General features: G+C 40.8%; 1 protein-coding gene across 1 annotated transcript in view; it reads left to right on the forward strand.

Moving 5' to 3' along the window:
* Positions 1-6,734: 6,734 nt before the first annotated feature.
* Positions 6,735-26,093, forward strand: part of mgat5b (alpha-1,6-mannosylglycoprotein 6-beta-N-acetylglucosaminyltransferase B) — a gene marked incomplete at both ends in the record, with an annotated part of 60,323 nt that continues 40,964 nt past the window's right edge. The window contains 3 exons of the mRNA XM_083897026.1: positions 6,735-6,802; positions 8,072-8,184; positions 21,581-21,725. Coding sequence (XP_083753152.1) covers positions 6,735-6,802; positions 8,072-8,184; positions 21,581-21,725 — 326 coding nt within the window. The remainder of the gene's footprint in view (positions 6,803-8,071; positions 8,185-21,580; positions 21,726-26,093) is intronic.

A 26,093-nucleotide genomic window follows, 5' to 3' on the forward strand; every position in this document is an offset into this window, starting at 1 on the left:
GTGCCCTCACACCTGAGAGGAAACACATCCTAACAGATGTAGACATATACATATACTGTATATACTTAAAAAAAAAAACACACACACAGCTTGTCCACGTTCTTTGGCCCCGTTTTTGAATGTCTGTGATGCCGCGTGGAACATTTCAGTGAGTCTTTACTCAGTCCTGTGGTGTCAGGTTTTCACTTGAACGTGAGCAGACTTGTCCTGGAATGAGCGGCTACTGAGACACACCAGTGTTTACTCACGCGGAGTGTTATAACCATTATTATGTGTTGTTCATGTGACCCTTTTCTATATTGTACACAATAACTCTCACTGACTGTGTTGCTGTTTAGTCAATTTAGTCATTTCTTCGTGTGCCGTTTACTCTCGTGAGCACAATCCCAAAAAAAAACACGACCAACACATGAAAGTAAAACTGAAAATATGTCTGCATTTGAGCAGTGTACAGGAGTTGTATGTCCTGTTTTCTGATATAGTGATTATAGCGTTTATGAATTCTGGTTTGAATTTGCAGGTTCAGACCATTCATAACTTTTTGTATTGATTTTGTATAGTGTAGCCACACGTGTCAAACTCAAGGCCCGGGGGCCACATCCGGCCCGCCATACAACTGTATTCGGCCCTCGAGATAATATGTCTTTCCTGCTCTTCTGTTGACACACATTATACCACACAAGACGCATGTGCATGTGACTATGGGCCTGTGTGTGTGAAATAAAAGCAGAGAAAATCAGTTAAGACAGACGTATTGCTAAATTTCAGTGGTAAATCATACAAAAATGATTTACCTTCCAACTGATGCATACATGATGTTGAAGCTGGGGCTATTCCATGGGTAAATAATGGGGGGAAAGAGTCATTAATTGCAATCACTTGTATATTCTAACATGCTAATTACAAAATAAATTATTTCTTTATGTAATCTATATAGTTTGTTCCCGAATTTTGGATCATATGACCTCATCTGGTCCAGGACTTGGACACAGATTTTAATTTTGGGCCCCTCTGTAATTGAGACACCCCTGGTGTAGACCCTCCATTTATGTCATTGTTAAGAATATTCTGCTTAAAGAAGTATCCACATTCTCAGTTTGTAGAGACCAATATAATATGAGCTATAACCTGATAACTAGTACTACTTCTGCAGAATGTACTAGATTTAATAGTTGAATCATGCAACTGCATTATTACACAATATACTGTATGTCTAAATTTATCTAAACGAGTAGACTACATGTTATTGTTTTCTATTCAAGTAGTTTTAAAATAGTGGTGCACTATTTTGCCTGAAATTAATTTAAAATGAAACATTAAAGATGTGACTGAAATTGTACTTCAGCTATTCAGGGATTACAATATGGGTTTGATTATGCATTTGAGCTGTACTTTAGTCCCCACCATATGTGAATTTTAAAATAAGAGGATCTCTGTTCATATACTATACACTATATCATTCAAGTGAACAGAAATGTGAGCTGCTATTCCCTAGTTTTGCAAGACTTCCTTTAGCACTGAGCTCAAATAACAAGAAGAACCTAAGATTTTTTTTCCGTCACTCCAACGCTGCGCTGGAAAACTTTGATCAACGTTCCCTGGAGCGTCAGAGCTCAGTTTTTCCAGATCCTCACTCTGCTTCAAACTTAAAGTTATTTTTTCTCTTCTCTGTCTTACATATGTGAAGAATAGGCCTGACAATGTAACTGATCACTAACAAAAGACGGTTTTAGCTATGACAAAAAAAAAGAAAATCGACTTTTCGTGTTCTGCCTCTGTTACAACAGCTTCTGTCTGCTTCTGCTTCTTTTCTTTCGTGTGACCGTACTCATCTGTCCACCGGGTGTCCTTGGTGTGTGACTGACTGTGGCTCACATTATACTGGATCAGAAGCTCATTACTAATCATCCATGACGCGCTGCCTGCTTTCACAGCTGCTGCTCGTTCTCCTGTTAACTGTCAAGTCGAGTGTAAAGTGCGTAAAGACCAGAGGGCACTTTTTTTTTTGGCTTGTCGTTTGTCAGTATGTGTGAGATAAGTTACCCTCAGGTCTGCCTGTCTCAACCTGTTGTCCATTTACCTCGTCGACTTTCTTTCTGTCTCAGTGCTTTAAAAAAAAAAAAATCAGTTTTCTTCTTTTATGATTGTTATAACCATATATTACCTCGAATACAGAAACTGCACTTTATTGTTCAAAGACACAATGTTTTATAAGTATATGCCTGCGTTGGAGTATTGTTCCAATTTTCTCTTTCTCTTGAAGGTTGATTATATGAACCAGAGCCTTCATTTTCATATTCAACATGTACACTCTTAGAAATTAAAGTGCTTTAAAGGGTTCAAAATGGTTCTTACTGGAACCATTAGTGTTACCAAGAACCCTTGAAAAACACTTTCTTCGGGAAAGGGTTTTTCAGAAGCAAATGGTTCCAGGACCCTTTTGTAACCCTTATTTCCAAGTGTATACTAACACTGTATTAATGTCTATGTTTTTTAATCTTTACCTTGTATGATTTTATATTTGAACTACCCTCTTATTCAATATTTCCTTTGTTTGGTCGTGATGACCCACAAAAGAAAAGATGGAATGAGTCTTTGACTGTCTCATGAAATGTGATACATTAATACATTTGACCACATGACCCCTTTAAGACATGAATATATAACGAGTTCTAATACCTCACTAGTGCTACAAGTAGACATTTTGACTGTCAAAAACATCCTCCTAGTGCTACTAGTGGACATTCTGGCTCTCACTGGTATGACTGGTTGGCATTGTGACACTTACTAGTAGTACTAGTGAGGTAAAAATGCCTTACTAGTGCTACTAGTGGGCATTTTGACAATAGGTTCGAAGGGCTACTAGTGCTTGACACAGTGGGGTACATTGGTTTAATAGTTTACTACATGGACCATAAGTCAGATATCAAGGATATTTAATAAATGCTCAAAGGGCTTTCCATAAGAAATGAAGAACAGGAAATAAAATGTGAAGAAGCTGGAACACTTGAATCTGAATCAGGATTTTTTTGCAAATGCTAGACATTGCTTTTTAAACCAATTCATTATTTTGTTTGTGTGTCAGCACTAACGCATAATATTCACTGTGTTGCACTTTAAATGTTGCCCTGCAGTCACTTGGATTAAAAAAAAAATCAGGCATGTTTAAACCACTGAATGTGTATATTTTTAAATCTCAAAAAAAGGCTTGTAAAGTCAACAGAGCTGCTGTCACTGGGCTCCAGGCCAAGAGTCAACAAAGCAGCAACAGGCCTCTTACAAAGATAGTGAGTCTGAGTACAGTTGCCATGGCATCTAAAGATGATGCCACTTGCTGTCCGTTGGACCTCAGTATTTTCTAAAAAAAAAAAAAAAAAATGTTTTGTTTCAATTTAGTAGTGATCTACTTTTTTTAAGCATTTAAATATTGCTTTTATTTTTCCTTTCCTTGAAAACACTTTGACTTGCATAATCTCATCCATACCTGCTCAAAAAATAAAACGTGATGATCATTAAAATTAGGTTTGAAAAAGCAGCTGAATCTGTGGTTGAGGGTGAACCAAACATGTGACCATCATTATGATGTGTAAGCGGTTTGTGCAATAGGTTTTTTTTAAATGCATTTCCGCCTGCAGTCCAAGGGCCTCAGGCTACAACCTGGCATATTTGAATTTTAATTTGTATTAATATGCATTGTCCCTTTACTTAAATAAATAAATAAATAAATAAATAAATAAATACAATTATGAAAAACAATCACCTTACACCGTCTGTTCTGCCTTCAGTCCACAGGGTGTCGCTGCTGAGCTGCTGTCTCTCGGCCCGGTGACGCTGTCCGTGGTGCTGAAATGTGTCCCAGCATGACAAGGCAACAACACTGCTCCATTAATTGGTGCCTCACACGTAGCGTTCACCTTATGAAGACTTTTCCACGTCAGAGTTGAGATCTGTCAGAATAATAATAGCAGTTCCTGCTAAAGTTGTAATTTTTAGTGACAGTTTTTGCATCCAAACATATAGCAAAGGACCAAACGCTGACATATAAGATTAGTCTGACAACACTTATCACATTCAACAGGGAGAGAGAGAGAGGGGAATGCAGGCTGATAATGATACAATTTACTCATATGTTAATATGCTACTCATATGCTAATGTCATATTTAATTAATAAAAACTATAGTGAGACTGGCTGTTACTGGCTCACAGAACATCTGCTGTTGTCGGCATCAAACACTAGATCCAGGAAGACATTTTATTGTGGACTGAACATTCAACATTCAAATAATGTAGATTAAACAAATAAACATAAACATAAAAGTATTTGTAAGTATTTGACAAATTGTTTGGTGGGAAAACAGGAGTAAAAGATCTTCAAGTCCTTGAGGTGAGGTTCAACTGGTGAGAGAATGATCAGTCAGGAAGAAATCTCTTAAGTGGTAATCTCGTATCAGCAGCTGATGTTTGGTGTCTAGCACTGTGCTGGTGGAAAGTATCGGGTTCAAGGTCTTCGCTTTGTCTGCCACCAACTCTTGTGACATTAAGTGCTTCATCAAACTCAGGGGAGAAGACAGATGACCGTGTGAGGACATTTTCTTTTTCGGCATCTCAGTGCGTGGAATTCCTTGGAGAAGCTTTCAGATTGAGTGTGAGATATACTTACACTCTCTTGATATGCTAGTGAGGCTGAAGCCTGACTTTGATTGACATCCTGAAGCTTGCATCATTTAATGATGTAGCCTCAATCAGGTCTGACCCAGTGTTATATTGGTTTGGATCAGGCAGACTAAAATGGAAGAGCAGTGGATTTTGTGAACCCACGACAAATGGGTTTTCTCAACTCTTTGGTTATTTCTAAGGTGAAGAAATAATGAGGGACACTGATTTGAAGTTTTCATCCTCTCCTTCCAGCCATGTAGAGAAGTCGTCTAAATTGTGAGGGAGCATTGGTAGATAACCTGACAAGCCTCGTGATGCTAAACATGCTAGTTCTGAATCACTTTTAGGACAATAAACTTGTGAAGGAATTTGTTTTAGTACATTAGACGTGAAAATGGAAGACGATCTCAAAATGAGCCAAAAAGCTGTCACTATTAGGTCAGTGTGGGCTGACTGATGAGAAAGGACAGATCCATCTTGTTTCATTTACATTGTGTGATGTATGACCTACAGTATGCACCACGTCAGTCATGATGGAGAGGCATAACTCAATTATTCTAGAGAATTTTGGTGTTTTCTTTGCACTGTAAAAATTCATTTTCCACTGATGACATTTTAAAAAATATATAGATATTTTTAAAGTCAACACAGTACTATGCTATGTGCTCTTTAGATTGTGTTTCGCACAGTAGCTGCTTTATTAAATATCACATGATTTGATACATTCATCCTTAATATTTTCAGAGAATTACACTGCATGATCTGGTTGACCTGTTGCTTCACATTATTCCTAAACATAAGTGAGAAATCTGCATTTATATATAAAAAAGAAGCAATTCATCATTAGGACATCATTAAAAATAATAATACATATTATTATATAATATAGGTTTGGGGTCACCTATGCAATTTGTTTGTGTTTTCCATTAAAAGTCACACTTTTATTCATCAAAAGAGTTGCAAAACGAATAGAAAATATAGTCAAGACATTGACAAGCTGAGAAATAATGATTTTTATTCAAAATAATAATTTTGCTACCGTCAAAGAACCAGCTAAACTGTTTTCAGCTGTGCTAACATCATTTCATAGGGCTTTTCAAGGGTTTTCTAATCATCCAATAGACTTCTAACACAATTAGTAAACACAATGTAACATTGGAACACTGGAAATGGGCCTCTATACACCTATGTACATATTCCATAAAAAAAAAGTTTGCAGCTAGAATAGTCGTTTACCACATTAACAATGTATAGAGTGGATTTCTGATTCAGTTTATGTTATATTCATTGAAAAAAAAGTGGTTTTCCTTCAAAAATAAGGTAAAAGTGACCCCAAACTTTTGAACGGTAGTGTACAAAACCTCAACTGTTGATCAGAACCTCACTACACCTTTGTAAATATTCCATTAAAGACCAGACGTTTGCAGCTAGAATAGTCGTTTACCACATTAACAATGTATAGAGTGTATTTCTGATTCATTTAATGTTATATTTATTGAAAAATATGAAAATGTTTGAAAAATAAGGACATTTCTAAGTGACCCCAAACTTTTGAACGGTAGTGTATGTTTTAAGTACTAAGGAGTTGTGTCAGTGATTGTGCACGAGTGACTAAAAGATGAGGTTCAATCCTGAACTGAGACGAACTGTAATATCCCAGTATGAACCCATAGGTGGCGCAGCTCAGCTGAAGAGCTTGCAGATACAGGCAAGACGCTCACTGCTCCATCCGCTCAGACGAGTCCAAGAACGAGGAACTAAGCAGTGCTGCTTCTGCCTCTGTGTCTGCAGGATATTTGACAGCATTGTGGATACAAATGGAACAGAGTGAAGGACAATACTTTTCCTCACCTCTTTAGAGACCGAGTTCTTTTCCTGCTGAACGCGCAGGAGATTTTTAACCCAAAAGAGCCAAACACACACCGGGGTTTGTGTGAAGTGAAGTTCGTGGATTCGGGCAAAAAACGATCTTGCAAGTGTGTGTGTGTGTGTGTGTGTGGTCTAATAAAGTTATGGTTGTCACACAGACGCGCACCATGACAAGAGAAGCCGGCGCTTTTTTCTACGCGTGTGGAAAATGATTGGCACGAGCGGCGACCTTTGCACGATGCTGAGGAGATGTCTTCTCACTTTCAAACCGTTCAGGTAAGAAGAACGTGTCCTCAAATTCTGTCTAATCAAGAATGAATTGTTGACTTTGTTTGTCAAATGCATGACAAAATATCTGCAACGCTGTGCAAACAAATACAGCAAAAAAAAAAAAAAAAAAACCCAAATGTGTTGCTTAATTCTTAAATATTTGTGTAGCTTCATCAACAAGACTCAGGGAAGCTGAAAGGCTTTGGCACACATTTGAAAAACAGTTGGGACCATTAGAGTTACAAGATTTCTTTGCCTCGTTTCAGCAGCAGCAGATGGAGGAGCAGTGAAGCCAAATAAAGCAGCTACAAACTAATTAAAACTCTGATTTGTTTGACCAGATTATACACACGACCAGGGCATTATTGTCTGTGCAAACACAGGCAGCCAGTCTTTTATTTTGTAGGCACAAGGTTCCCAGATGTTTTTTTTTTTTGTCTCCAGTATTCTGGATGAACAAATCCAACCAAGTATACAACTCCAGACCTGATTCATCATGCTGATATATGAGTGTTGTAATTCCTACACCGTTCACTTTTATTTGGATGTTAATATCCTCAAATTAAAGTGTGCAGTTAAAGCACATCATTTCATTTAGAATCCATTGTAGTGGTGTATAGAGCCAAAAACAAGAGCATTGTCTCCATGTCCCAATATTTATGGACCTGACTGTATATAAACAGAAGTCTCACCTTCCATGCATGACACACACTAATTCCACTCCAGCACCACTGAACATCTGCAGCCTTTCTGTCAGTTTTCTTATTGTCTGACACTACAGAAGTGACAACCTGTCCTGCAGTTCCATACTATAAAAAAAGGCTGTCTCCCGCCCTCCCGCAGTGAGCACACAGGGGCCACTTTTCTGCAAAGACTTCCTTTAAGAGCCTCAGAAGTGAAACATTTTGCTGTGTGTGTGTGTGTGTGTGTGTGTGTGTGTGTGTGTGTGTGCGTGTGCGTTCACTCCCCCTCTGTGCGGCCCGTTCACTTGAAACGTATAATGCTTTTGTTTTTCGGCGATTTGCTCGCTGAGCACAGTGCCGTGCACGAAAACGCACCAATGTGTTGGTTCATTTGAGATCGCACAGTCAAGAGATTACACGTAATGTGGAGAAAAACAACATCGTCCATGCTCCAGTGGCGCCTCAAACGACCCTACTTGGGTTTGCTCTTATTATGGAAATCCTCCTGTTTTGTCCTCGTCAATCTCATCTTTTCTTGGTCACTTTTTGTCTTTTTTGTCCTCCTCCTTGTTTCCGTCACCCGCTCCTGCAGGATCTTCGTGGTGGGGATTGGCTTCTTCAGCCTGTGCTTCCTAATGACCTCTCTCGGGGGCCAGTTCTCGGCCAAACGACCCGGAGATTCTCCCTTCACAGTGCGAGCCGAAGGTAAGCTGCCGCGGTTTGGTGTCGGGTGCTGCTCTGCTCTGCAGCCTGTGACTGTAGTGGTGGTAGTAGTAGTCATCTGTGGCCTGTGTTGGTAATGAACAGTCTGGGAACATGCTGCGAGCTTCATGGGGCTCCGTTGATTGCAGTCAGTGGGCTGACAGACCTGCTCACTTTGCTCATCAGGACTACATCGGGGGGGGTTCTGTCGCCTGGAGAGGCTTCTCTCTCGTTTCTCATCTGCACCTCTGTCTGATTTCTTCTCCCCCCACAATACTTTCATCTTAGCTCAGTGTGCACATGACCTTGTTCTGACCCACGTGTCACTCGTGACTGAAAATAGAGAGGGCTGAATTGAATTGTTATGTTGTGTACACCAAGCTTCATACATGTCTGTCTTTTTTTGCTTATTTTAACCACAAAAGGGTCAGAAAATGTTCTGTGAGTAAGTGCTTTTGCCCATTTTCCCAGAATACCTTTCAATGTCTGGCAGTTATTTGCAATTTACTGAATGTTAAAATAGTGTATTAGCTATTTACAATGAAGAAAAACTGTATATGTATACATAGTTGTACATGAACACCAGATAGTGCATGTTTAATTTGAAATTAAACATGCAGTATAACACATATTTAAAATACCATTTGTTTGAGTCTTGGTTTAAATGTCCAAAAACTTGAAATTACTGCAATATACACAGTTATCTTTGACCGTTGGAATTTTTTCCGATAGCACAAACCATCGCGTAATTACGAAGTGCGCTTGCGCAAACGCGTCATCTTCGATACGCTCGGTGTTAGCGGGTTTTATTCATCGCCGTGGGGAAGTTTTACCAAAGGCTGAACCAGAGGGATGGGTGCTGAACCTAAATGGCACTTTTAAGCCCTGTTTTTTATTTATTATTTACATAGTTAAAACTGCAGACAGTGCTGTAACAGTTTGTTCCAACACTGTCTCATACAGACAGTCTTCATCGAAAGTTGGAACACTTTTTTTTATCATTTTCACCGCTGCTGCAGAAAAGTTGTAGGTCATATATAGTTTCTTGGTCTGTCAGAAGTCGGGCTGAACAATTAATCGAGATTATATCGATATCGCAATACAGCCTACTGCAACGTCCAAATCGCAGGAGGTGCGATATTTGTTAAAGCCAACATGTGTGTCCAAATCTCCTTTTATTTAGATGCCATATGTGCCATATGTAAGAATGTGGCCAAAAACGGTTACTACATTCAAATTCCAAATACCGAGGTCTTTTAGGTTTCGTTTTCTGACGTAACTGGCAACCCGTGGTTGCTCGGCAGCTGAGACTCTGACTGCAATGATTGGTAGACGCCGGTAGGTGGCGCCACATGCCAAAACATAACATGATTTGCAGTCTGCAAAATATTTTTTTAATGCAAATATTTTGGCTGTACTGTTGTTGTTGGTGAGTTCAGTTTGTTATATGAACATTATTCCTGAGTCTCTGTGACATATTAGGAGGATTTTATGGCCAGTTGCTTTAGATTTATTACATAATGCACCTTTAGGTATTGTCTCGATCTATACACATCTTACACTACAGACTGTAGAGAACATCTTTGTTTCTCACAGATCTGTGCAAATATCACACAGTAATCATTTTAAATGAAGATGAGAATGGCAATGTGAAAATGACCATTCCCCCTGTTAATATGGAAAAATACACCTTTTTGGCACAATTTAAAGCTATTTATTAAACTCTAACACCTTGGAAACCTTTACGTCGAAGGGAAATGGGAACACGTTCATGGTTCGATGTTCCTTTAATCACCAGGTGACTGACGTGGCATCATTGGCACGAATCGCCTCCCCTGAAGGAAACGTATCTCCCTCAACAGCGTTTGCCCGTGTTTGTGTGACGCCAATCGCGGCTGCGCGAGCCGTGCGGTTGAGTCGGTGTCGGTGATTGTTGTCTCTCTCCTTTTCATCGCTGCCTCACACAGTGTTGACATTTGGGTGTCATCCTTTTGTGACAAATAACAGGTTGGCAGTTGGAAAATGCAATGTCTGTCCGTCACACACCTGTCCAAGGATGCCCAGCTGTTTGTTGTCATTATTTGTATATATCCTCCTTCTATTTCTATTCAAATGGGACATGGAATGTCATTATCCACGTTGAATCATACATCTATGACCCAATCAGTGACAATCACTGGTTTTGTTTGTATTATTGTGTGAGATGATGTCGTCTGGAAAGATTGCACTTTAGAGATTTGACGTTGACCTGTAGCTGAAGCGCCTCCTTGGGGGGGGAATCAGTGCATCAGGTGTCATCATGGGAGAACCATTTTTTATGATTCTAAACCATTTATGATATGCAAAATGCTTCAATGTAAGTGGAGGGAAGAGAGGGAGTGTGTGTGAATATGTGTGTTTGTGGGGGTTGGTGGGAGTGGCGGTGGTGGGGGGGGGGGGGGGCGGGGGACAGTAGAGCTGTCTGATTAATTAACCACTCACACGCTGCAGTCAAGGGAAGGCATCCAGGCTCCAGCTCATTAAACTCTGCTTTACCACCAACCAGGGAGCGTCAGGCTATGTAAATTTTCCATCCACTGTGTGTTTGTGTATGTGCGCATGTTTGGGAATCAGGATTAGTGGTGCGGGCTGAATTGTATTTAGCAGAGCAGCACTGCGATAGTGCTTTTAACGGGCACGTCCACCCAACTGCTGCTGCAGGACACCTGCAGCCATGTTGACACCCGCGCTGACATGTGTTGGGACATGCTTTCACACAGGACATGTTTAAAGGTCCCATATTATAACCTATTTCTCCAAGGTAAACTAGTTCCCTGGTGTCCTAATGAACCTTTCTGTGACATGCTTTGGTCAAAATACCATACCCTGTTCAGAACGCTCGGTTTAGTAGTATCTCTTTAGGTCCACCTTAAAAAAAAAAAGTAAAACGAAACTTAAGGGACAGGAAATGATCAGCCACAGAGGCTACTAGGAGCTAACAGCAGTTAGCATTTGGAAAATTTGCAGGCACATTGCCGTCATATTTAACATGTATCCACTGGACAGATAAATCCTCTGAGGCTGGATGTTTGTGTAGGACTCTGTGCTGCACTGTGGAGCCAAGAATAGAACTTTTTGCGGACTCCACGGACTTCCGGTTTCCAGATGCCGTTGCCCTTGCCAGCACTCTCGTGTGTTTTACGGACAAAGCGTAGCTCCGCGAGACAACAATTCCAGGAATTTAGCGTCTTGTGACGTCCCAGCGAGCGCGGAAGTCAATAACACGCGTTTTGTCTCCTGTACTTAGACTGAGGAGGACCACAAAAACATGAGTAAGTCATCTTTTTTCCCACGTTGGCGACTGGTAGTGCCTCCAGAGTCCCAAATATAAGTATTAAAATGATTAAAAGTTGATTTTTCCATAATATGAGACCTTTAAATCACTTAAATTGTGAAGTTTGTGTTGCGAGGAGCCTGTGTGTTACTCACATTCTGACTGGCAACAACAGCCTGAAAAAGGTGTGAAGAAAAAGATGTAATTGTTGTCTTTATACCGTCTGCCTCTCCATTCTGTCACTCTCTACCCAGTCCTTTCCTTTATGTGTGTTTTACTTTTGGTCACACACCAAACCTCTTTAAAAAAAAAACATCTTTTCAGGTTCTGACAGACAAAAAAAAAAAGAAAATTTTCTGCAGCGTTTCAGATTTGCATTGTGTGAATTGTGCAGAGTGTAATGTTACCCCTCCTTTACACTCCACAAGTCAGATGATACCAGGCTATGTGGAGATTTTTGAAAGGCATGCATTTTCTTCATTACATCTTTCTGACAGTACAAGGAACTAATGAGGTGGAACAGAACTAAGAGCTGCACAGACCGCTCTTTCTTCCAGAGTGAGGAAGCATTAAAGGCAAAGGTGTTTGATCCTAGATATCGTAAAGGCTCCAGAGGGTGCACTGTGGCTTTCTAATAGGCTGTTTGAAGACCACCTTCTCAGCGCGTCTTTTTTACCACATGGACCTTAATGCCGCTTCACAGAAAGGAGAAGAAGGCCGAGGCTTTCAGGTTTTCAGCCTGGCCCGAGCAAGATGGAACTGTTGGGACGTTAATGTGTTCTCCATTGATTCCTGTAATTACAATCACCCTTTAAGTGATGGAAATGTGTTTACTGCTGGCAACGAGACGGTTGCAACTTCCAATGAAGGCAGACATTGTCTTAAAGCAGGTGTTGTATCAGACTCAAGGCCGTAAAGCCGGCGATGCCATTGTATTTGGCCCGCGAGGTTATAGATGCATTAGGCTGTGTCTTTCAGTCATTTAGCTATTTACACGGTGCATAATCTCAGTGCAAAGTGAGGCAGAAGGCAGAAAGGGGTTCTATTTAGTGTCTGTTTTGTGTATAACATCAGTTAAATCAAATAGAGCTCGTCGTTTTCCCTTTTAAAAGCCAGGTGCGCCTGTGCCTGGCGCATCGCTGCTTGAATGGGGAGGGGAGATGACAATCTGCTCATGCATGAGGTTAAGGTGCACAAACAGAATCAGTGCAAAAATGAAAAAAAAAAAAGAAAAATCTGAGATGAAAATCAGTGTTTATCAGGAAATGTACCCAAAGGCAGGTTTGAAGATAAGAGCGAGCGCCAGAAGTTGACGGCAATAAGACAGGAAGAGCACGCCTCGTCGCTTGATGTGCAGCTGCGATTAAAATAAGTCGACACACGGAGAGACACTTTGTTCGTTCCGTATTTGGATTCTCGTCTGAATCGGCAGTAAAAAAAACGTCTACATGAGCGGAGGAAGAGTAAAGAACAGCACAGTAGCAGGACGACGGTCAATGGTGCAGAATGGTTCTTTCTGCTGCCTCGAGATAGCAACGCACCGACGTTGGACCTGACCTGACGTGCATTTGCTCCCTATATGATGTAAGCGCTGGGTGAAAGCTGCACTTTGCACCCTTTTGCACTGGGCATGAGATAGAACAAGCTCATGTTATATCTTTCCTGCTCTTCCACTGACACACATTTATCATTTTATATTTTGCTATCTCTCGTTCAGCTTCGCACGTTTAGTAAAAATAATTGAATACGGCAAATAATTGGCTGAGATACATTTGACGAGAGGCCTGTATTGCTTTTTTCTGAATGTGATATTATTTGACCTCGTCTTGGACACAGTTGTTAAGTTCGCCCCTCTTCTGACACCGTTATATGCCAAATTATGCTGGCTGAGCATAGTTTTACTTATCAAAAACCATGTTGGAAATGCCCCTCGAAGAATAAAAAAGCAATTAATTACACGTCGGGGACTGGACTGAGAATTATTTCGTCAGAGAAGCAGGTGTTGAATTGCGTCGAGCATCGCATCCATTGCATTTTATTGTTTTCCCTTCACACTCACTAATAGAATGTTCTTCTTTTTATTTCACGGCTCAACGATCTTCACTATGTGATGCATTGAAAATGAGTCTTTCCTGACATTACTTAGGGCGTGGCATTCGCTGTGAAGTTTCAGAGCATTTCATTTGAATGAGAAATGGGATCTGCTCTGCTCCCAATGCGTGTGTGTGTGTGTGTGTGTAGATCTCGGAACTTCATCTGCAGTTAGGAAGAACTGAAAATGTGCAGTGGACCGCTTGGCTCTGTGCCTGACAAGGGAGAGGCATGAATAAAATATGACCACTCATTGTTCAGTCTTTTGCAAGCTCCAGTCACCTGGTGGAAAGACCAGTGATTTGCTTTGCTTTTTTGTGTTTGTGTGCGCGTTGAAAAGTGCTGGATGTCGACCTCGAGTGTAAATTGATTAGATCGTCTTTGAGACAAAGCAGTGGGAAATTAAGTGCTACAGTTTTGATTGCAACTGTAGTGAAGTTGCTCCAACGATTATTGCTTTTGCTCGAGTGGCCACGTTAGGGCTCTTGTGATGTACCACCACGATGTTTAAGGTCTTGTGAAGCACCTTTCATTACTCTGTAGAGCTCCTCTTAGTTTCTCAAAGTTACATATTGAGAAGTTTCATTGAGGAAAAAACACTTAAGGTCTGCATCACCACCAAAATTGTCTAAATTATCCAGTAGGCCATTTGCTTACATCTTTAAAAACGCTATCAAATGGGTCCTTTACCACTTGAAAACCTCCAAATTCATAATTTGACCGGCGTCGTTGAAACTGGTAGATCACAGACATCCCCTGCAACCAGGAACCTATTAGACGGTGCTTGTGCCGTGCTTAATTTATCTATTTTCCTCTAAATGGGTACATTTATACATCAATGTGTTCACAACCAGGGGCGATTCTAGAGTCTGTAGGGGCGCTAAGCAACAATTCCCAGGGGGCCCTTCCAACCAGTGTTCATCACCATTATGTTATAAATAATCTGACACCAGAAGCTATCGAAATGAATGAAATAACATGGAAAAACCTTGTAATTAAAAAGTATGTGAAAATATAAATGTAAAGAACAATAAAATACTGTAAATAGCTTTTAAAAAACAATATAAACTAATAAAAAAAATACACTGTAAAGAACCCACATTATAAAACAATATAAATATATAGAACAATAAAATGCTGTAAATAACTGAAAAAAACATTCATAAACTGGGTGAAAAAGATATGCATTACACTGTAAATAATCCTCTTCATTTTCCAACTTGCAGAACGATAACGTCACACAGGTTAAAGTGAGGTGGGGCCCCTTTAGGGAGGTTTCCTACTGAGATGTCATTGCTAATCGCCCATTGTTTTTTTAAGGGGGACAGGGAGGCGGCTGGTCACTGCACATTTCAGTAAAAAGCAGTTGCCTGCTTGGGGGCCCCAAATTTAATTATCTTGGTGTCACTCCCCAAAAAATGTACCTCTGGGTTAGACTCACTCTGCAAACTACAGTAGAAGATTGTCCATGTTTTTTATTTTTATTTTTTATGAGCTGCTCAAACACAAATGCAGCCAAGTACATAACCTCCTTGGCAAAGATACAACCCCCCCCCCCAACAGTCTTAAATGGATGAATTGTAACTCCTCGTCTTTCCACCCTGCACTCATGGCTTTACAAGTTCTACCATCTCAGCCACACATAATACTAATGCATAAACAATAACATGCATACATAATTCCATTTAACTAACTATATGCAGATATACAGACACGCAATTATTTTTAAATAATTGAGGTACGAGCTACGTTGGTGCTAATTTAGATGTGTTTTCTGCATCGTTGTGGTGATGAATGATGATGAGTCACTTTCAGGGTTGGTTTAAAAAACTTTAGAAGACGAACCGTTTCCACTGCTGTAAAATGAGTGGTGGATGTTTTCGATTAAAGGCAAATGCTTCTCTGAATCTGGAGTGGAAAAGACCACTCGGGACAATAGTCCACATTGCATATTGTGGAGGAGAGGGGAGACGTGTCCAAGCTTCAAATAAAGGCACATAAAGCTGTAGTCGGTTGTAATAGTGCGAGTAGTTTCCCCTCTTTTCCAGACTTCTACACAAAACAAGATGCTGGAGCGACACCACGGACAAATCACTGTGGTTTTTCTGCTTCAGGATCTGGCAGCGAATTCAAAGGTGCCAAAGGAAAAGCGACAAACTATCTCAATTACTTTCCTGTCATGAATATTTTGAATTAGCAGTGAAAAGAAAGGGTGCTGTGTATGTATGTGTGTGTGTGTGTGTGTATACATGTGTGTATGAGCGTTCAGGGAATTTATCTTGGTGACAGGTGAGATGGAGAAGTCTGACCCTGAGCTCCCTCGCTAAGAAAACTAGCCAGCCAGCCAACAGTAATGACTAGTCGAAATGATTTTGCTCTCAGTGGTGCCAGTGGGGCAGAGAGGGAAAAAATGTTGCATATAAATCAAGTATGACACACTGCTCTGATCGATAGTTTAATTTATGTGTCCCGATGCATCGGAACATGTTTTTCCATCTTGATAAGCCCGGTGTGAAAATTAAATTTCACGCTTCGTTACGGAGCTCTACTGTAATTAACCGTTTTTGTTAACAGAGAAACTTAGTAAAACTGTTCAATAATAAGTAAAACCAGTAAAATGTGTGGGCTACATGGCGGGATAGTGGCTACCGCTGTTGCCTTGGAGCAAAGAGATGACTGAGGGTGTTTCTGCGTGGAGTTTGCATGTGTGTGCGTGGGTTGTCGTTGGGTTCTCTCTTTTTTTACCCACTGTCCAAAAACATCCATCCATCCATCCATTATCTACCGCTTCATTCCGCACGGGCGATAGGCGGGGTACACCCTGGACAGTTTGTCAGTCCACCGCGGAGCCACATATAGAGACAAACAACCATTCACTCTCACTCTCACACCTACGGTCAATTTAGAGTGACCAATTCACCTAATCCCCAAATCTGCATGTTTTTGGACTGTGGGAGGAAGCCGTAGAACCCGGAGAAAACCCACGCACACACGGGGAGAACATGCAAACTCCGTGCAGAAAGGCCCTTGTTCCAACCGGGGCTCGAACCCGGGTTTTCTTGCTGCAAAGGCAAGAGCGCTAGTCCAAAAACATGCAAGTTAATGTGTTAAGGTTAAGGTTAAATGTGAATAGTTGTTTGTCTCTGTATGTTGGCCCTGGGATGGACCCCCCGCCTCTGGCCTCTATGTCAGCTGGGATTGGCACCAGTGGCCCCCACAGCCTTCATGCGGAGGATAAAGTGGAAGAATTAATATATTAATGAACGAATACAAGTTGTTTAAAATGTGTTCTCCACCTGCACAAACGTGCTGTTCATGCTCAACACCTGCATCGCAGGTCATTGTTGGTTCATGAACCTGGACAAGGCGCGGCTCCTCAAGTGACACAAGGGCCTGTCAGTATTGATTACATTTACACGGACGAATAAACTAACTGCTGACCTTATTCTGAATAATATATTACATGGATTCATTTACCTTGTTTGCTAATATAGAATATCCCATTCGAATTCCAATTTACTTGACACCGAGAGTAGTTTTCTGCAGGTTTTTGCCAATTTTTTTTGGCACGTTTTAGTGAACAATTCTACTGATCAAGACATCTTTCAGAGGGCAAATGTTATGCTTTTTACTCCACCGTGTCTCACTTAGCAGGTTCAAGTGTTCGAAAATGTTTTATCATGCAATGCCGTAACCTCGCATATTATTTATTTATTTATTTATTCAAAAGATTGCGGTATAGATGAGTTCTGCCGTCGGTCGACACAATGCAGTGCAGTTTCTTGGTAACAGTCCAAAAATTAAATCTCCTGTTTATCTTTTAAACCTGCAGTGTGCGACCTTTGGCGATGTGTGTTGTTTCCAGTACTGTTTCTGCCTTTGTGTGGTGTTTGTGAAGAGAAACAATATTTATATGCTGCGTCTTTGCATGTACAGCAGCAGCAGCGTAGGGGTGGGCGGGGTCAAGGGATGTTTATCTCTTCAAACTGCCGAACGACTTTGTTATTTGGCCTGTAGAATTCACTTCTGAAACTCCTCTGTGTATTCTTTGCCTTATTTAAACCTTTTTGCAGCTTTACTAGCGCAATTTCGCTGTTGCCTCCGTCTGTCTTGTCTAGTTTCTGTGATTTAGTTGCTGGGTGACGCGTGATTAAGACACAGCTATCGTTCACATTGAAGAAGCTAACAAATCTGAATAATAAATAAACAAAACAAACAAACTACAATTACTCGATTACTTAATTAATCAACCATTTTTATAATGGATTAATCAGTTTGAGGCTTTTTTTCATTATTAAAACAACATTTCTGATTGTTTTTTGTCATATTTTCTTTGTTTCTTGCCTCAATATAACAAAGAAATCATTAGAAGTGAATCATTTTGGTTTGTGGACAAAACAAAGACATTTGAGAACCTCATTATTTCCAGGTTTGACAAACACTTGATCGACATTTTTTAACGTTTTCTGACATTTTATGGACCAAACCAATTAATCAACCAATTAACCAATTAATCACCAATTAATCGAGAAAATAATCGCTGGATTAATCTGAATTATTTCACAAACAGTATATTGCATGCATACAGGTTCCCTTGTCTTTGCTTTAGTGATAGATTAGGTGGCATATTTCGTCAACATAGTCAGTCATTCTAAAATGGAAGGCGCACAGAATGACTAGGTAACCCTAACCCTACTTAATTTTCCTTGCGAAAAACTCCGCAACATAGAAATTGGTAGAATTAGCCCTGTATAGTGAGATGCCATGCTCTCTCAGAGTAGAAATGTCAGAGTCGTGCCACTTTTTTTTTGTTTTTTAAAGTCACCCAGCAGAGTGTTGCATATTTGAGGATAACAAAATTATACGTTATGCAAAGCGTGTATTTCATAGTTTGTCAGTCTCATGTGATGCCACGCTCGGATTATTTGCCTGAATACAGAGGGGATGTCATTGCTTACACGCTATACCTCGGAATATTGGAACAAGTCCACGGTCTGCTGCCCACGCCCTCCAACTCAACTCTCCGATTGTTACTTTGTCTAAGGATAATAATGAAATATCTCGAAGCACTGAATCTGTTATCTATGAATTCAGTGCTGAGAGGCCGTGTCTAAATGATCTATAGACGGAGCGGTCGATAAAACCCCTGCAACCTCTCGCTGTGCGACTTCAGATACTCGCAGCCATTCGCATCCTGGGCACATAAACAGATAATTGGCACAGATGAAGAGTCCCCTCTAAATGCCTGAAGCTTGGGCTTTTTTTACACCAGCAGGGAACTTTTAAAGCTTAAGAAAATCTGTCTGTCATATGAAAAGCTTTGGCTGTGCAGTGGCTCAGTTAAATGGGGTGAGGACACAAAAGAGCAGAGCAAATTAGGTATATAAAAAAAAAATGAAGTGTGCTCGGGAAAAGGTCACTAATAAGAGCAGATATGCACCAACAAAGCCTCAGGCACTAATTGTAAAATGGACAATAGACAATGTGAAGGGGGGGAAAAAAAAAAATGGGTGTATTTTCGTGGAGCAGACGAAAGAACTCTTAGGGTAGAAGCTATCGGGGATCAGGTGAAAGAGAACTGCAGGGAAACGGAGTGATAATGGCACCGCCTGAAATAACAGGAGGATTATTGGCTTCTGGGTGAATAACAGAGGCTGTGGACTCGATATGGGGAGATTTATCAGGATGTGGTCGATGAAAAATCAGCTTGACCCAGCAGTACATCCTCTATAACAATGTTATTTACAGGTTTTTTTTTAATATAAAGCCTTTATTACTACTTAGTGGCTTCTGTTTCCTGCGTGACAATACAGTTTCCCTCTGTTGACAGCGATTTAAATGTTGACTGCAGCAGCAGCAGCAGGCCGCGGTACAAATGGTGATATAATTGAGATTTGTTCATAATATCGATTGCACTGTGGCACTTCCAAATATGAGTCATTAAATGAGATTAGCCGCTGCTAAATTGGCCCTTTATTAACAAGCGGATGAAGAACGACACAGCAGGGAGGAGGGCGGATGGGGGGGGGGGGGGTGCAGGTGGTTCTACATTAGCACACGGATGCTCAAGATCAAACTGCCGCCGCACTGAGGTCGACACGTCGGACTGTTTACTCGCCGCTTGTTTTGTTTTTTCCGAGAGGCAAGAAATGAAGCGGCGAGGAAAGAAGAACGTTGATCTCGATTATATTATAAGGCCAGTTTCTGTAAACGTTGCAGTGAAGGGTGATCGGTCACAGCGAAAGGTGATGCGGCAGCGCAGTAGTGTTTGAGGAGCGCTACTGTGGATAACCTTAAAGCCCACAGGCTTTGTTTATATCAAGCGCGAGCCGATGGAAGATCCTCTCAACTTGGCAAATGTTCAGAACCCTCTTCGTGAACCCTATTTAGTTTCCATTCCACCAATTTTGAGAGAAAGAAACACATTAGGGTGGGTAAATAGTACGGTCCTCTGGGTTTTGGACGGGGTTTTGGGCTCTGCATACGTTTTTCTCTGCCGACTCATTCTCTCCATCCCTTCCCTCGTTTCATCCGTATCATTATTCGTATTAAATATGTTGTTAAACCGCTGCTATGGAGCCGCAAAATGTGAAATGAAATCCATTTAGTCTCTTTCTTTTTCTGTCTTGGGGAGGAATTGTTGTCTCGCTGCTGAATTATTCATATTCTGGCCAGTTTGAGTGGAGAGATAGTCTGGAAATGACTGGGATTGTGCTAAGAGAGAGGAGAAAATATGTGCAGGCAATAAAGGAAATAGATCTGCGGGAATATTTTTGGGCTTTCCCTAATATAATTCACTTTTAAGCTGCAGTATACCACTGCATTTCCTTCCCATTGTTTGGCGATTCTTGCTGCTGAGTGCTTCTCTTCCATTTTTAAACCTCACAAAATGCACTCAGACCTAGAGAAATGGAAGATATCCTCTCTTATTGTATTTGATCGTGATGAAATAGTTTTTTTTTTCTTCTTCTTCCTGTGAAAGGTGACTTGCCTGGGCAGTGATGAATGAACTCTGACAGGGGAAGTGGGCCTGCACACATTGCATTTTCTAAAACCTAATCAAATTGATGAAGGAACACCGAGAGGTGAGGCTTTATTTTCACTTGCAGTCCCCAGGAATAACATGCTGGCTGCAGGGGGGGGGTTTCTATTTTTTCTTGGATTTCATACCTCTTATTCACGCCCAGCTCGAGAGAAAAGGCTTTATATATCTCGATTGTTCAACTCATCGAAACGTTCTTCCCCCGAGGCAACGAGCTAATTGTGTTGTCTTAACAGCAAAGGCTTGCAACGAGAACCCTATGGTGATTCTGGTGCATTTGCGTGTTAATAATTACTCTTTGCGTTTAATGTAGAGCTTAAGAGCGATGAAAAGCAAACAACACGGGGGTTAGGTCCTCAACTGAGGCTCACTCTGACCTTATTGTCTGTAGCTGCAGGCTCATTAATTGACTAGGTGTTCTAACAGCATCGTCCAGGTTTACCAACCAGCCCGGGTCATTAATAATTTCAGCCAAGCAGGAACACAAAACCGATACCGTCAGACTAATTTACCTGTTCCAGTGTTCCTGGTTCCTGTTGAGCTGCTGGTTTAATGATGAAGGAAGAGAGGACACGGAGACTAGACACAGATAACGTCTTTAAGTAAACCAACAGTAAAATGCAACATAAAAGAAATGGTTTCAAAATGTGCCAAGTGTGTCGGTGCGTTCAAAGACCCGGTTGGGTAAATCATGTCAGAGAGTGATTTATCGTAGTGTTTGCTCCTGTGACTTTGTGTTCATTATATGAAGCCAGTGTCACCATATAAAATGACTTTACACGGTACCATGCCATATAACCGTCAAATGTATTAACTTACTCATTAACTTAATTTATCACTTGCTCTTTGTTCCTTTCGCGCTTCTCTATTTTATCCTCAGTCTGTTCCATTTCTCTGATTTATATGAGCCGCGCGGTTTTACGGTTGACCGTCTTTTTTTCCTGTTGTTCTAGTGCTCGGTGGCCAAGAGTCTCGTGGGGTGCTGAGAAAAATCTGTGACATGCTGGAGGTCATCATGAAGAGGATGGACACGATGTCTAAACTGGGGAACGCTACAGACGCCCACAGGCTGGACGAGCTCAGCTCAGCGCTGGACAGGTACAGCAACAACTCGCTCGTTTGAACTTTAAAATAACAGTTTTCTTTGGAGCTTATCAGGCCGGCAGCTGTGGTTTTATTTCGAAAGATACAGTCGGCGTGAAAGGAAACCTGCTATCCTGGTTGGCCTTGGAAATGTTATTTTTTGTTTTTTTTCTTCGAGAAGGCAGCTCAACCACCTGCACAAACATTGCCGTGGGATTGTGAAGAAAGTTCAACTATTGACTCACTGTTTTTGCTCTGATGTTTGGAAGAACACGCCAGGCAAAGGTGATGATGGTTTTTTATATGTGGATCCAGTTTTCTGTGCAGGTTACACATGAGCGTGGAGGCTGTAATTATGCGCCGCGTCTCATTGTATCCTCGTCCTCGTAAAATCAGAGAAGTTTAATTTGAGTACATTGAACAAAAATGCTAAATGATTGAGTTTCGCAACCGAGTAATTCATTGAATTATATTCATGCTGTGCTACTTCTGTCATTTTGTTTTTATGTACCATTTGAGAATCTACAGTGGTTAATTCACGAGTTCGAAAGGTGCTATAATGATGAATCTATTGTGGGTGTTCAGAATACTCCAAATATACTTGCAAATATCCAGGTGCATCAGCCTGCAAATACTTTTTTCTGGTGATAGTCAGACTGTAATGGCACTTTTCCACTATACACTATAATATATATACTATAATACCTCCTCATCATGGGCGGAGTCATCAATCATTAGACTCAGTTAACCTTTTACAACCACAGGGATCACTGGTGACACCACGGCACGTGTGTATTTTAAATTACCGTAACTCCTCGCTACTTCGTACAATTTTAATCATTCAAACTGAAACTGTGAAACTGGGCTTTCTGATGCTATTACATGCATTACGGTAATTCAATTAATTCAATTAATTACATTTCTAGAGCACTTTTCTAGACTGACGGAAGCGTGGCTGCCAATGTGCGCCAAACGGCCCCTCCGACCACCACTATCATTCATACATGCATTCATTGCATGTTTTTTAGAACTGTGGGAGGAAGCCGGAGAACCTGGAGAAAACCCACGCACACACGGGGAGAACATGCAAATTCCTTGCAGAAAGGCTCCTGTACCAACTGGGCCTTCTTGCTGCAAAGGCGAGATTGCACCAACACCAACTGTGGTAGTAGTGGTTAGCACAAAGTCATACTATGAGCAGTAACGACTGAGTGCGAGTCATGGAGAGGGAGGAGAGGGAGGAAATGAGCAGCAGCTGCAGGCGGCGTTTGACAGAGGGAGGATTCAGTCGAGCTTTTGGTGCGGTTTCTTGGAGTTTAGCAAAGTTTTAGAGGTATATTCTGTGTAAATAAATCCGAATCTTGTAAATAATAGTTTTTGTTTTTTCAACATTTCCTTTTTGGGTGGACTTTTGGCTAATTACGCCAATTTCCTCTGTTAACTGTTGACATTTTAGACATTTCCTTGCAAAATGTTGCAGATCAACGAAAATGCCGACACAATAAATTTGTCGGCTGAGACGTTCCGCAGCGCGCCCAGTGGAAAATGCTCTCATTGATTAGAATGGAAGCTATTTGCAACGGCGACTGCGCCGCTGTAACACGTCCAGTGGAAATCCGGGGTAACATTTTTGGTATTTTGGTACAGACAGACATTTCAAAAGTAAATCTTTTAGAGGTAGTCGTCACTGCAGTGTTATCAGAGGTGGTACAGAGAGGTGCTGAAATATGCTGGGAAGGAACAGTAGCTCAAGGCTGTCGAGGGTGAACATCGGGTGGTCTGCAGATTATTATTTCAAGTTTCCAGGCATAGTAATGCAGAGATTTTTTTAAAAAAGGTATAGAGTACAAAATGGACCTTCTTCTAATCATCTCTGGCAGGCTGTGCACTGAGAAGTCTAAGGCTGCTCTCCACCGTTTGAAGTTCTTAATCACAGTTTGAAGTTGTTTTTTTTTTTTTTCACCAAGAATTGGACCTGAGAAATACCACGAGAAGAAAGGTCAAAAGCCAAATATGGAGCCCTGGGGCATCCCAGAAGAGGAGATGCATGCTGTGAAAAGAGAGCCATGCCATGAAAAGCTTAGTGTTGGAGATGTATCAGTGCAAACTTTATCATTCTCCCTGGGCAGATAGAGAAATAAAGAGTGCCGCCTATAAAAATGAGGAAGAGCAAGGGGTCTTGCTGGACAAGTGGGAGTCGCCTGCCAAGAATTGTGTGTGCTCCATCGTTCCCATGGCAACAGACCTTTCCTCATCCCTGCCTATACCTATACTTGGAGTTTGAGGAGTTGTAGCTGCTCCCTTGTCTCGTCTCTTTGTGTCCCTCTTGTTCACTTTCCTCTCGTTGGCAGACAGAAAATCTCTGAAATCCACTTCAATAGAGAGAGAGCACTCAAAATATCATGGACTCCAACTTTGTAATAACATTAGTGATTTTGCATTAGGGCTGGATGCTGTAGTGTCTGCGTGACAACAGATATTCAGCAATGACAGAAGAGACGCGGTGTCTTGGTCAAAATTATTGATTGATGACTGTCTGCTATTTAATATTACAGTCACACAATGCCCTTTGGATTATACTCATATATTTCTAACAATCATTTAATTAGTCCTTAAGGTCCTAAACTGCAAATGTTAACTGAGAGAAAAAGCCAAATTGTTTTGGTTTTTTTTTTTAAAGTCGGTGGTAAAATAGTATCCCATGTTGATTCAGTTTCATTACAGGTGAAGCCAAAGATTATAATGTTTGATATTCTAGCAGGAAAAACCTTTGCACACCTGGTGTAATGATAAAGAAAAGAGGTTTTTCCCTCCTGTGCTTTAGCAGCTAATCCCAGGACATACTGGATTACATCAATCTAAATTGTTTTCTAATTGATTATTCTTTATAGAGGTTGACCAATATGGGTTTTTCTCTAGTCAACGCCAATTTTTTAGATATCAGGGAATCCAATTATGGATAATTGCTGTTTTTTTCCCTTTATTCAAACATTATTTATCCAATGATTTCCAAAACTATTACTGTTTAATGATAGCAAATAATACACACAATTGCCTAACTATAGTAACCAATGATCTGTCTCTCCATTGTTCATTCTATGGCTGCAATTTTATACAGAATTTTCAATAACCAAATGTCAAATACATGAAACAAGAAAAATAATAAATTGGTGAAAAAATAAAGTTTCAGTGACTTGGCAACTTTAATGAAGATTCTAAGAACAAAAGTATAATAATAGGCCAATGCCAATTATAAAAAAAATAACTGGGCTACCTCTTAGTTCTTTGTGAGACTACAACACTAGTGTGCGTCAATAATCACAGGTCTGTGCCTGTACTGTATTGTATTATGTGTCTTTGTAAGTGGCACATTTTCACTATCCTGCTTATCCACAGGCTCAAGGCTGCAACTAATGATGATTTTCATCATTGATTAAGCAGTTTATTATTTTCTGTAATGGCTCAATTATTTTGGGCTCCATAATATATCAGTTTTTTCTTTTCCCTTCAGTTTACTGTCGGTCAGTGGTTCTTCTTCAACGTTCAACGCTCAATGTCGCCGTCCGTCTGGAAATCGTTCCCCAAGTCCAAGGCCCCCTTAAAATTTCCACTTGGTTTGGAGTGCCCTCAACCGTTAATTCCCCTCATTGAGTGAAGTGGCTTTCCTATGGAATTGGGACACCACTATTCAGATTTGCATATTCCCATATTGTTGTCTCTCGCGGAACTCCGATTTGTCTGTAAATCACGCGAGAGTGCTGGCGAGGACAATGGTATGCGATAACCGTAAGTCCGCAAAACGGTCTATTCTTGGCTCCACAGTGCAGCACAGAGTTCTACACAAACTTCCAGCCTCAGAGGATTTGTCTGGAAATCGTTCCCCAAGTTTTCCCCGTCGACATCCAACTAAATAATTGTAAATGTCTAACGTTTGTCAGATTATAAACCTTAGACACTTATTCCGATTATTTTGTCGGATGTCAACGGGGAACGAGTTCCAGACGGACAGCGAGTCTGAGCCCCGTCCCATTTCCCCTTAAAATTTTCACTTGGTTCGAGTGCCCTCAACCGTAAATTCCGTTGAATTGAAAAACCGTTGAGGGAAGTGGCTTCCTTATGGAATTGGGATGAACGTGCTAACCTACGTCACATGTTGACAATTCTAAAGGGGGTGCGAGCTAGTTAGCTAGCTGCTTTCATAAACCGTCAGTTATTTTCTGTCATTAGTGTTCAAACCTCAGCGGTCCTTTGGATGTATATCAAACCAACGTATTCCAACAGATTCCGACATTGTAACACGTTCATTTGCGAATTTGCAAAGCATCATGGGTAATTTCATCTTCCACTTGGTTTTAAGCCCGCATCAGAGCTCACTACATTTTG

Source organism: Microchirus variegatus (genome assembly GCF_963457635.1).
Source record: "Microchirus variegatus genome assembly, chromosome: 10".
In the NCBI taxonomy this organism is placed as follows: Eukaryota; Metazoa; Chordata; class Actinopteri; order Pleuronectiformes; family Soleidae; genus Microchirus; species Microchirus variegatus.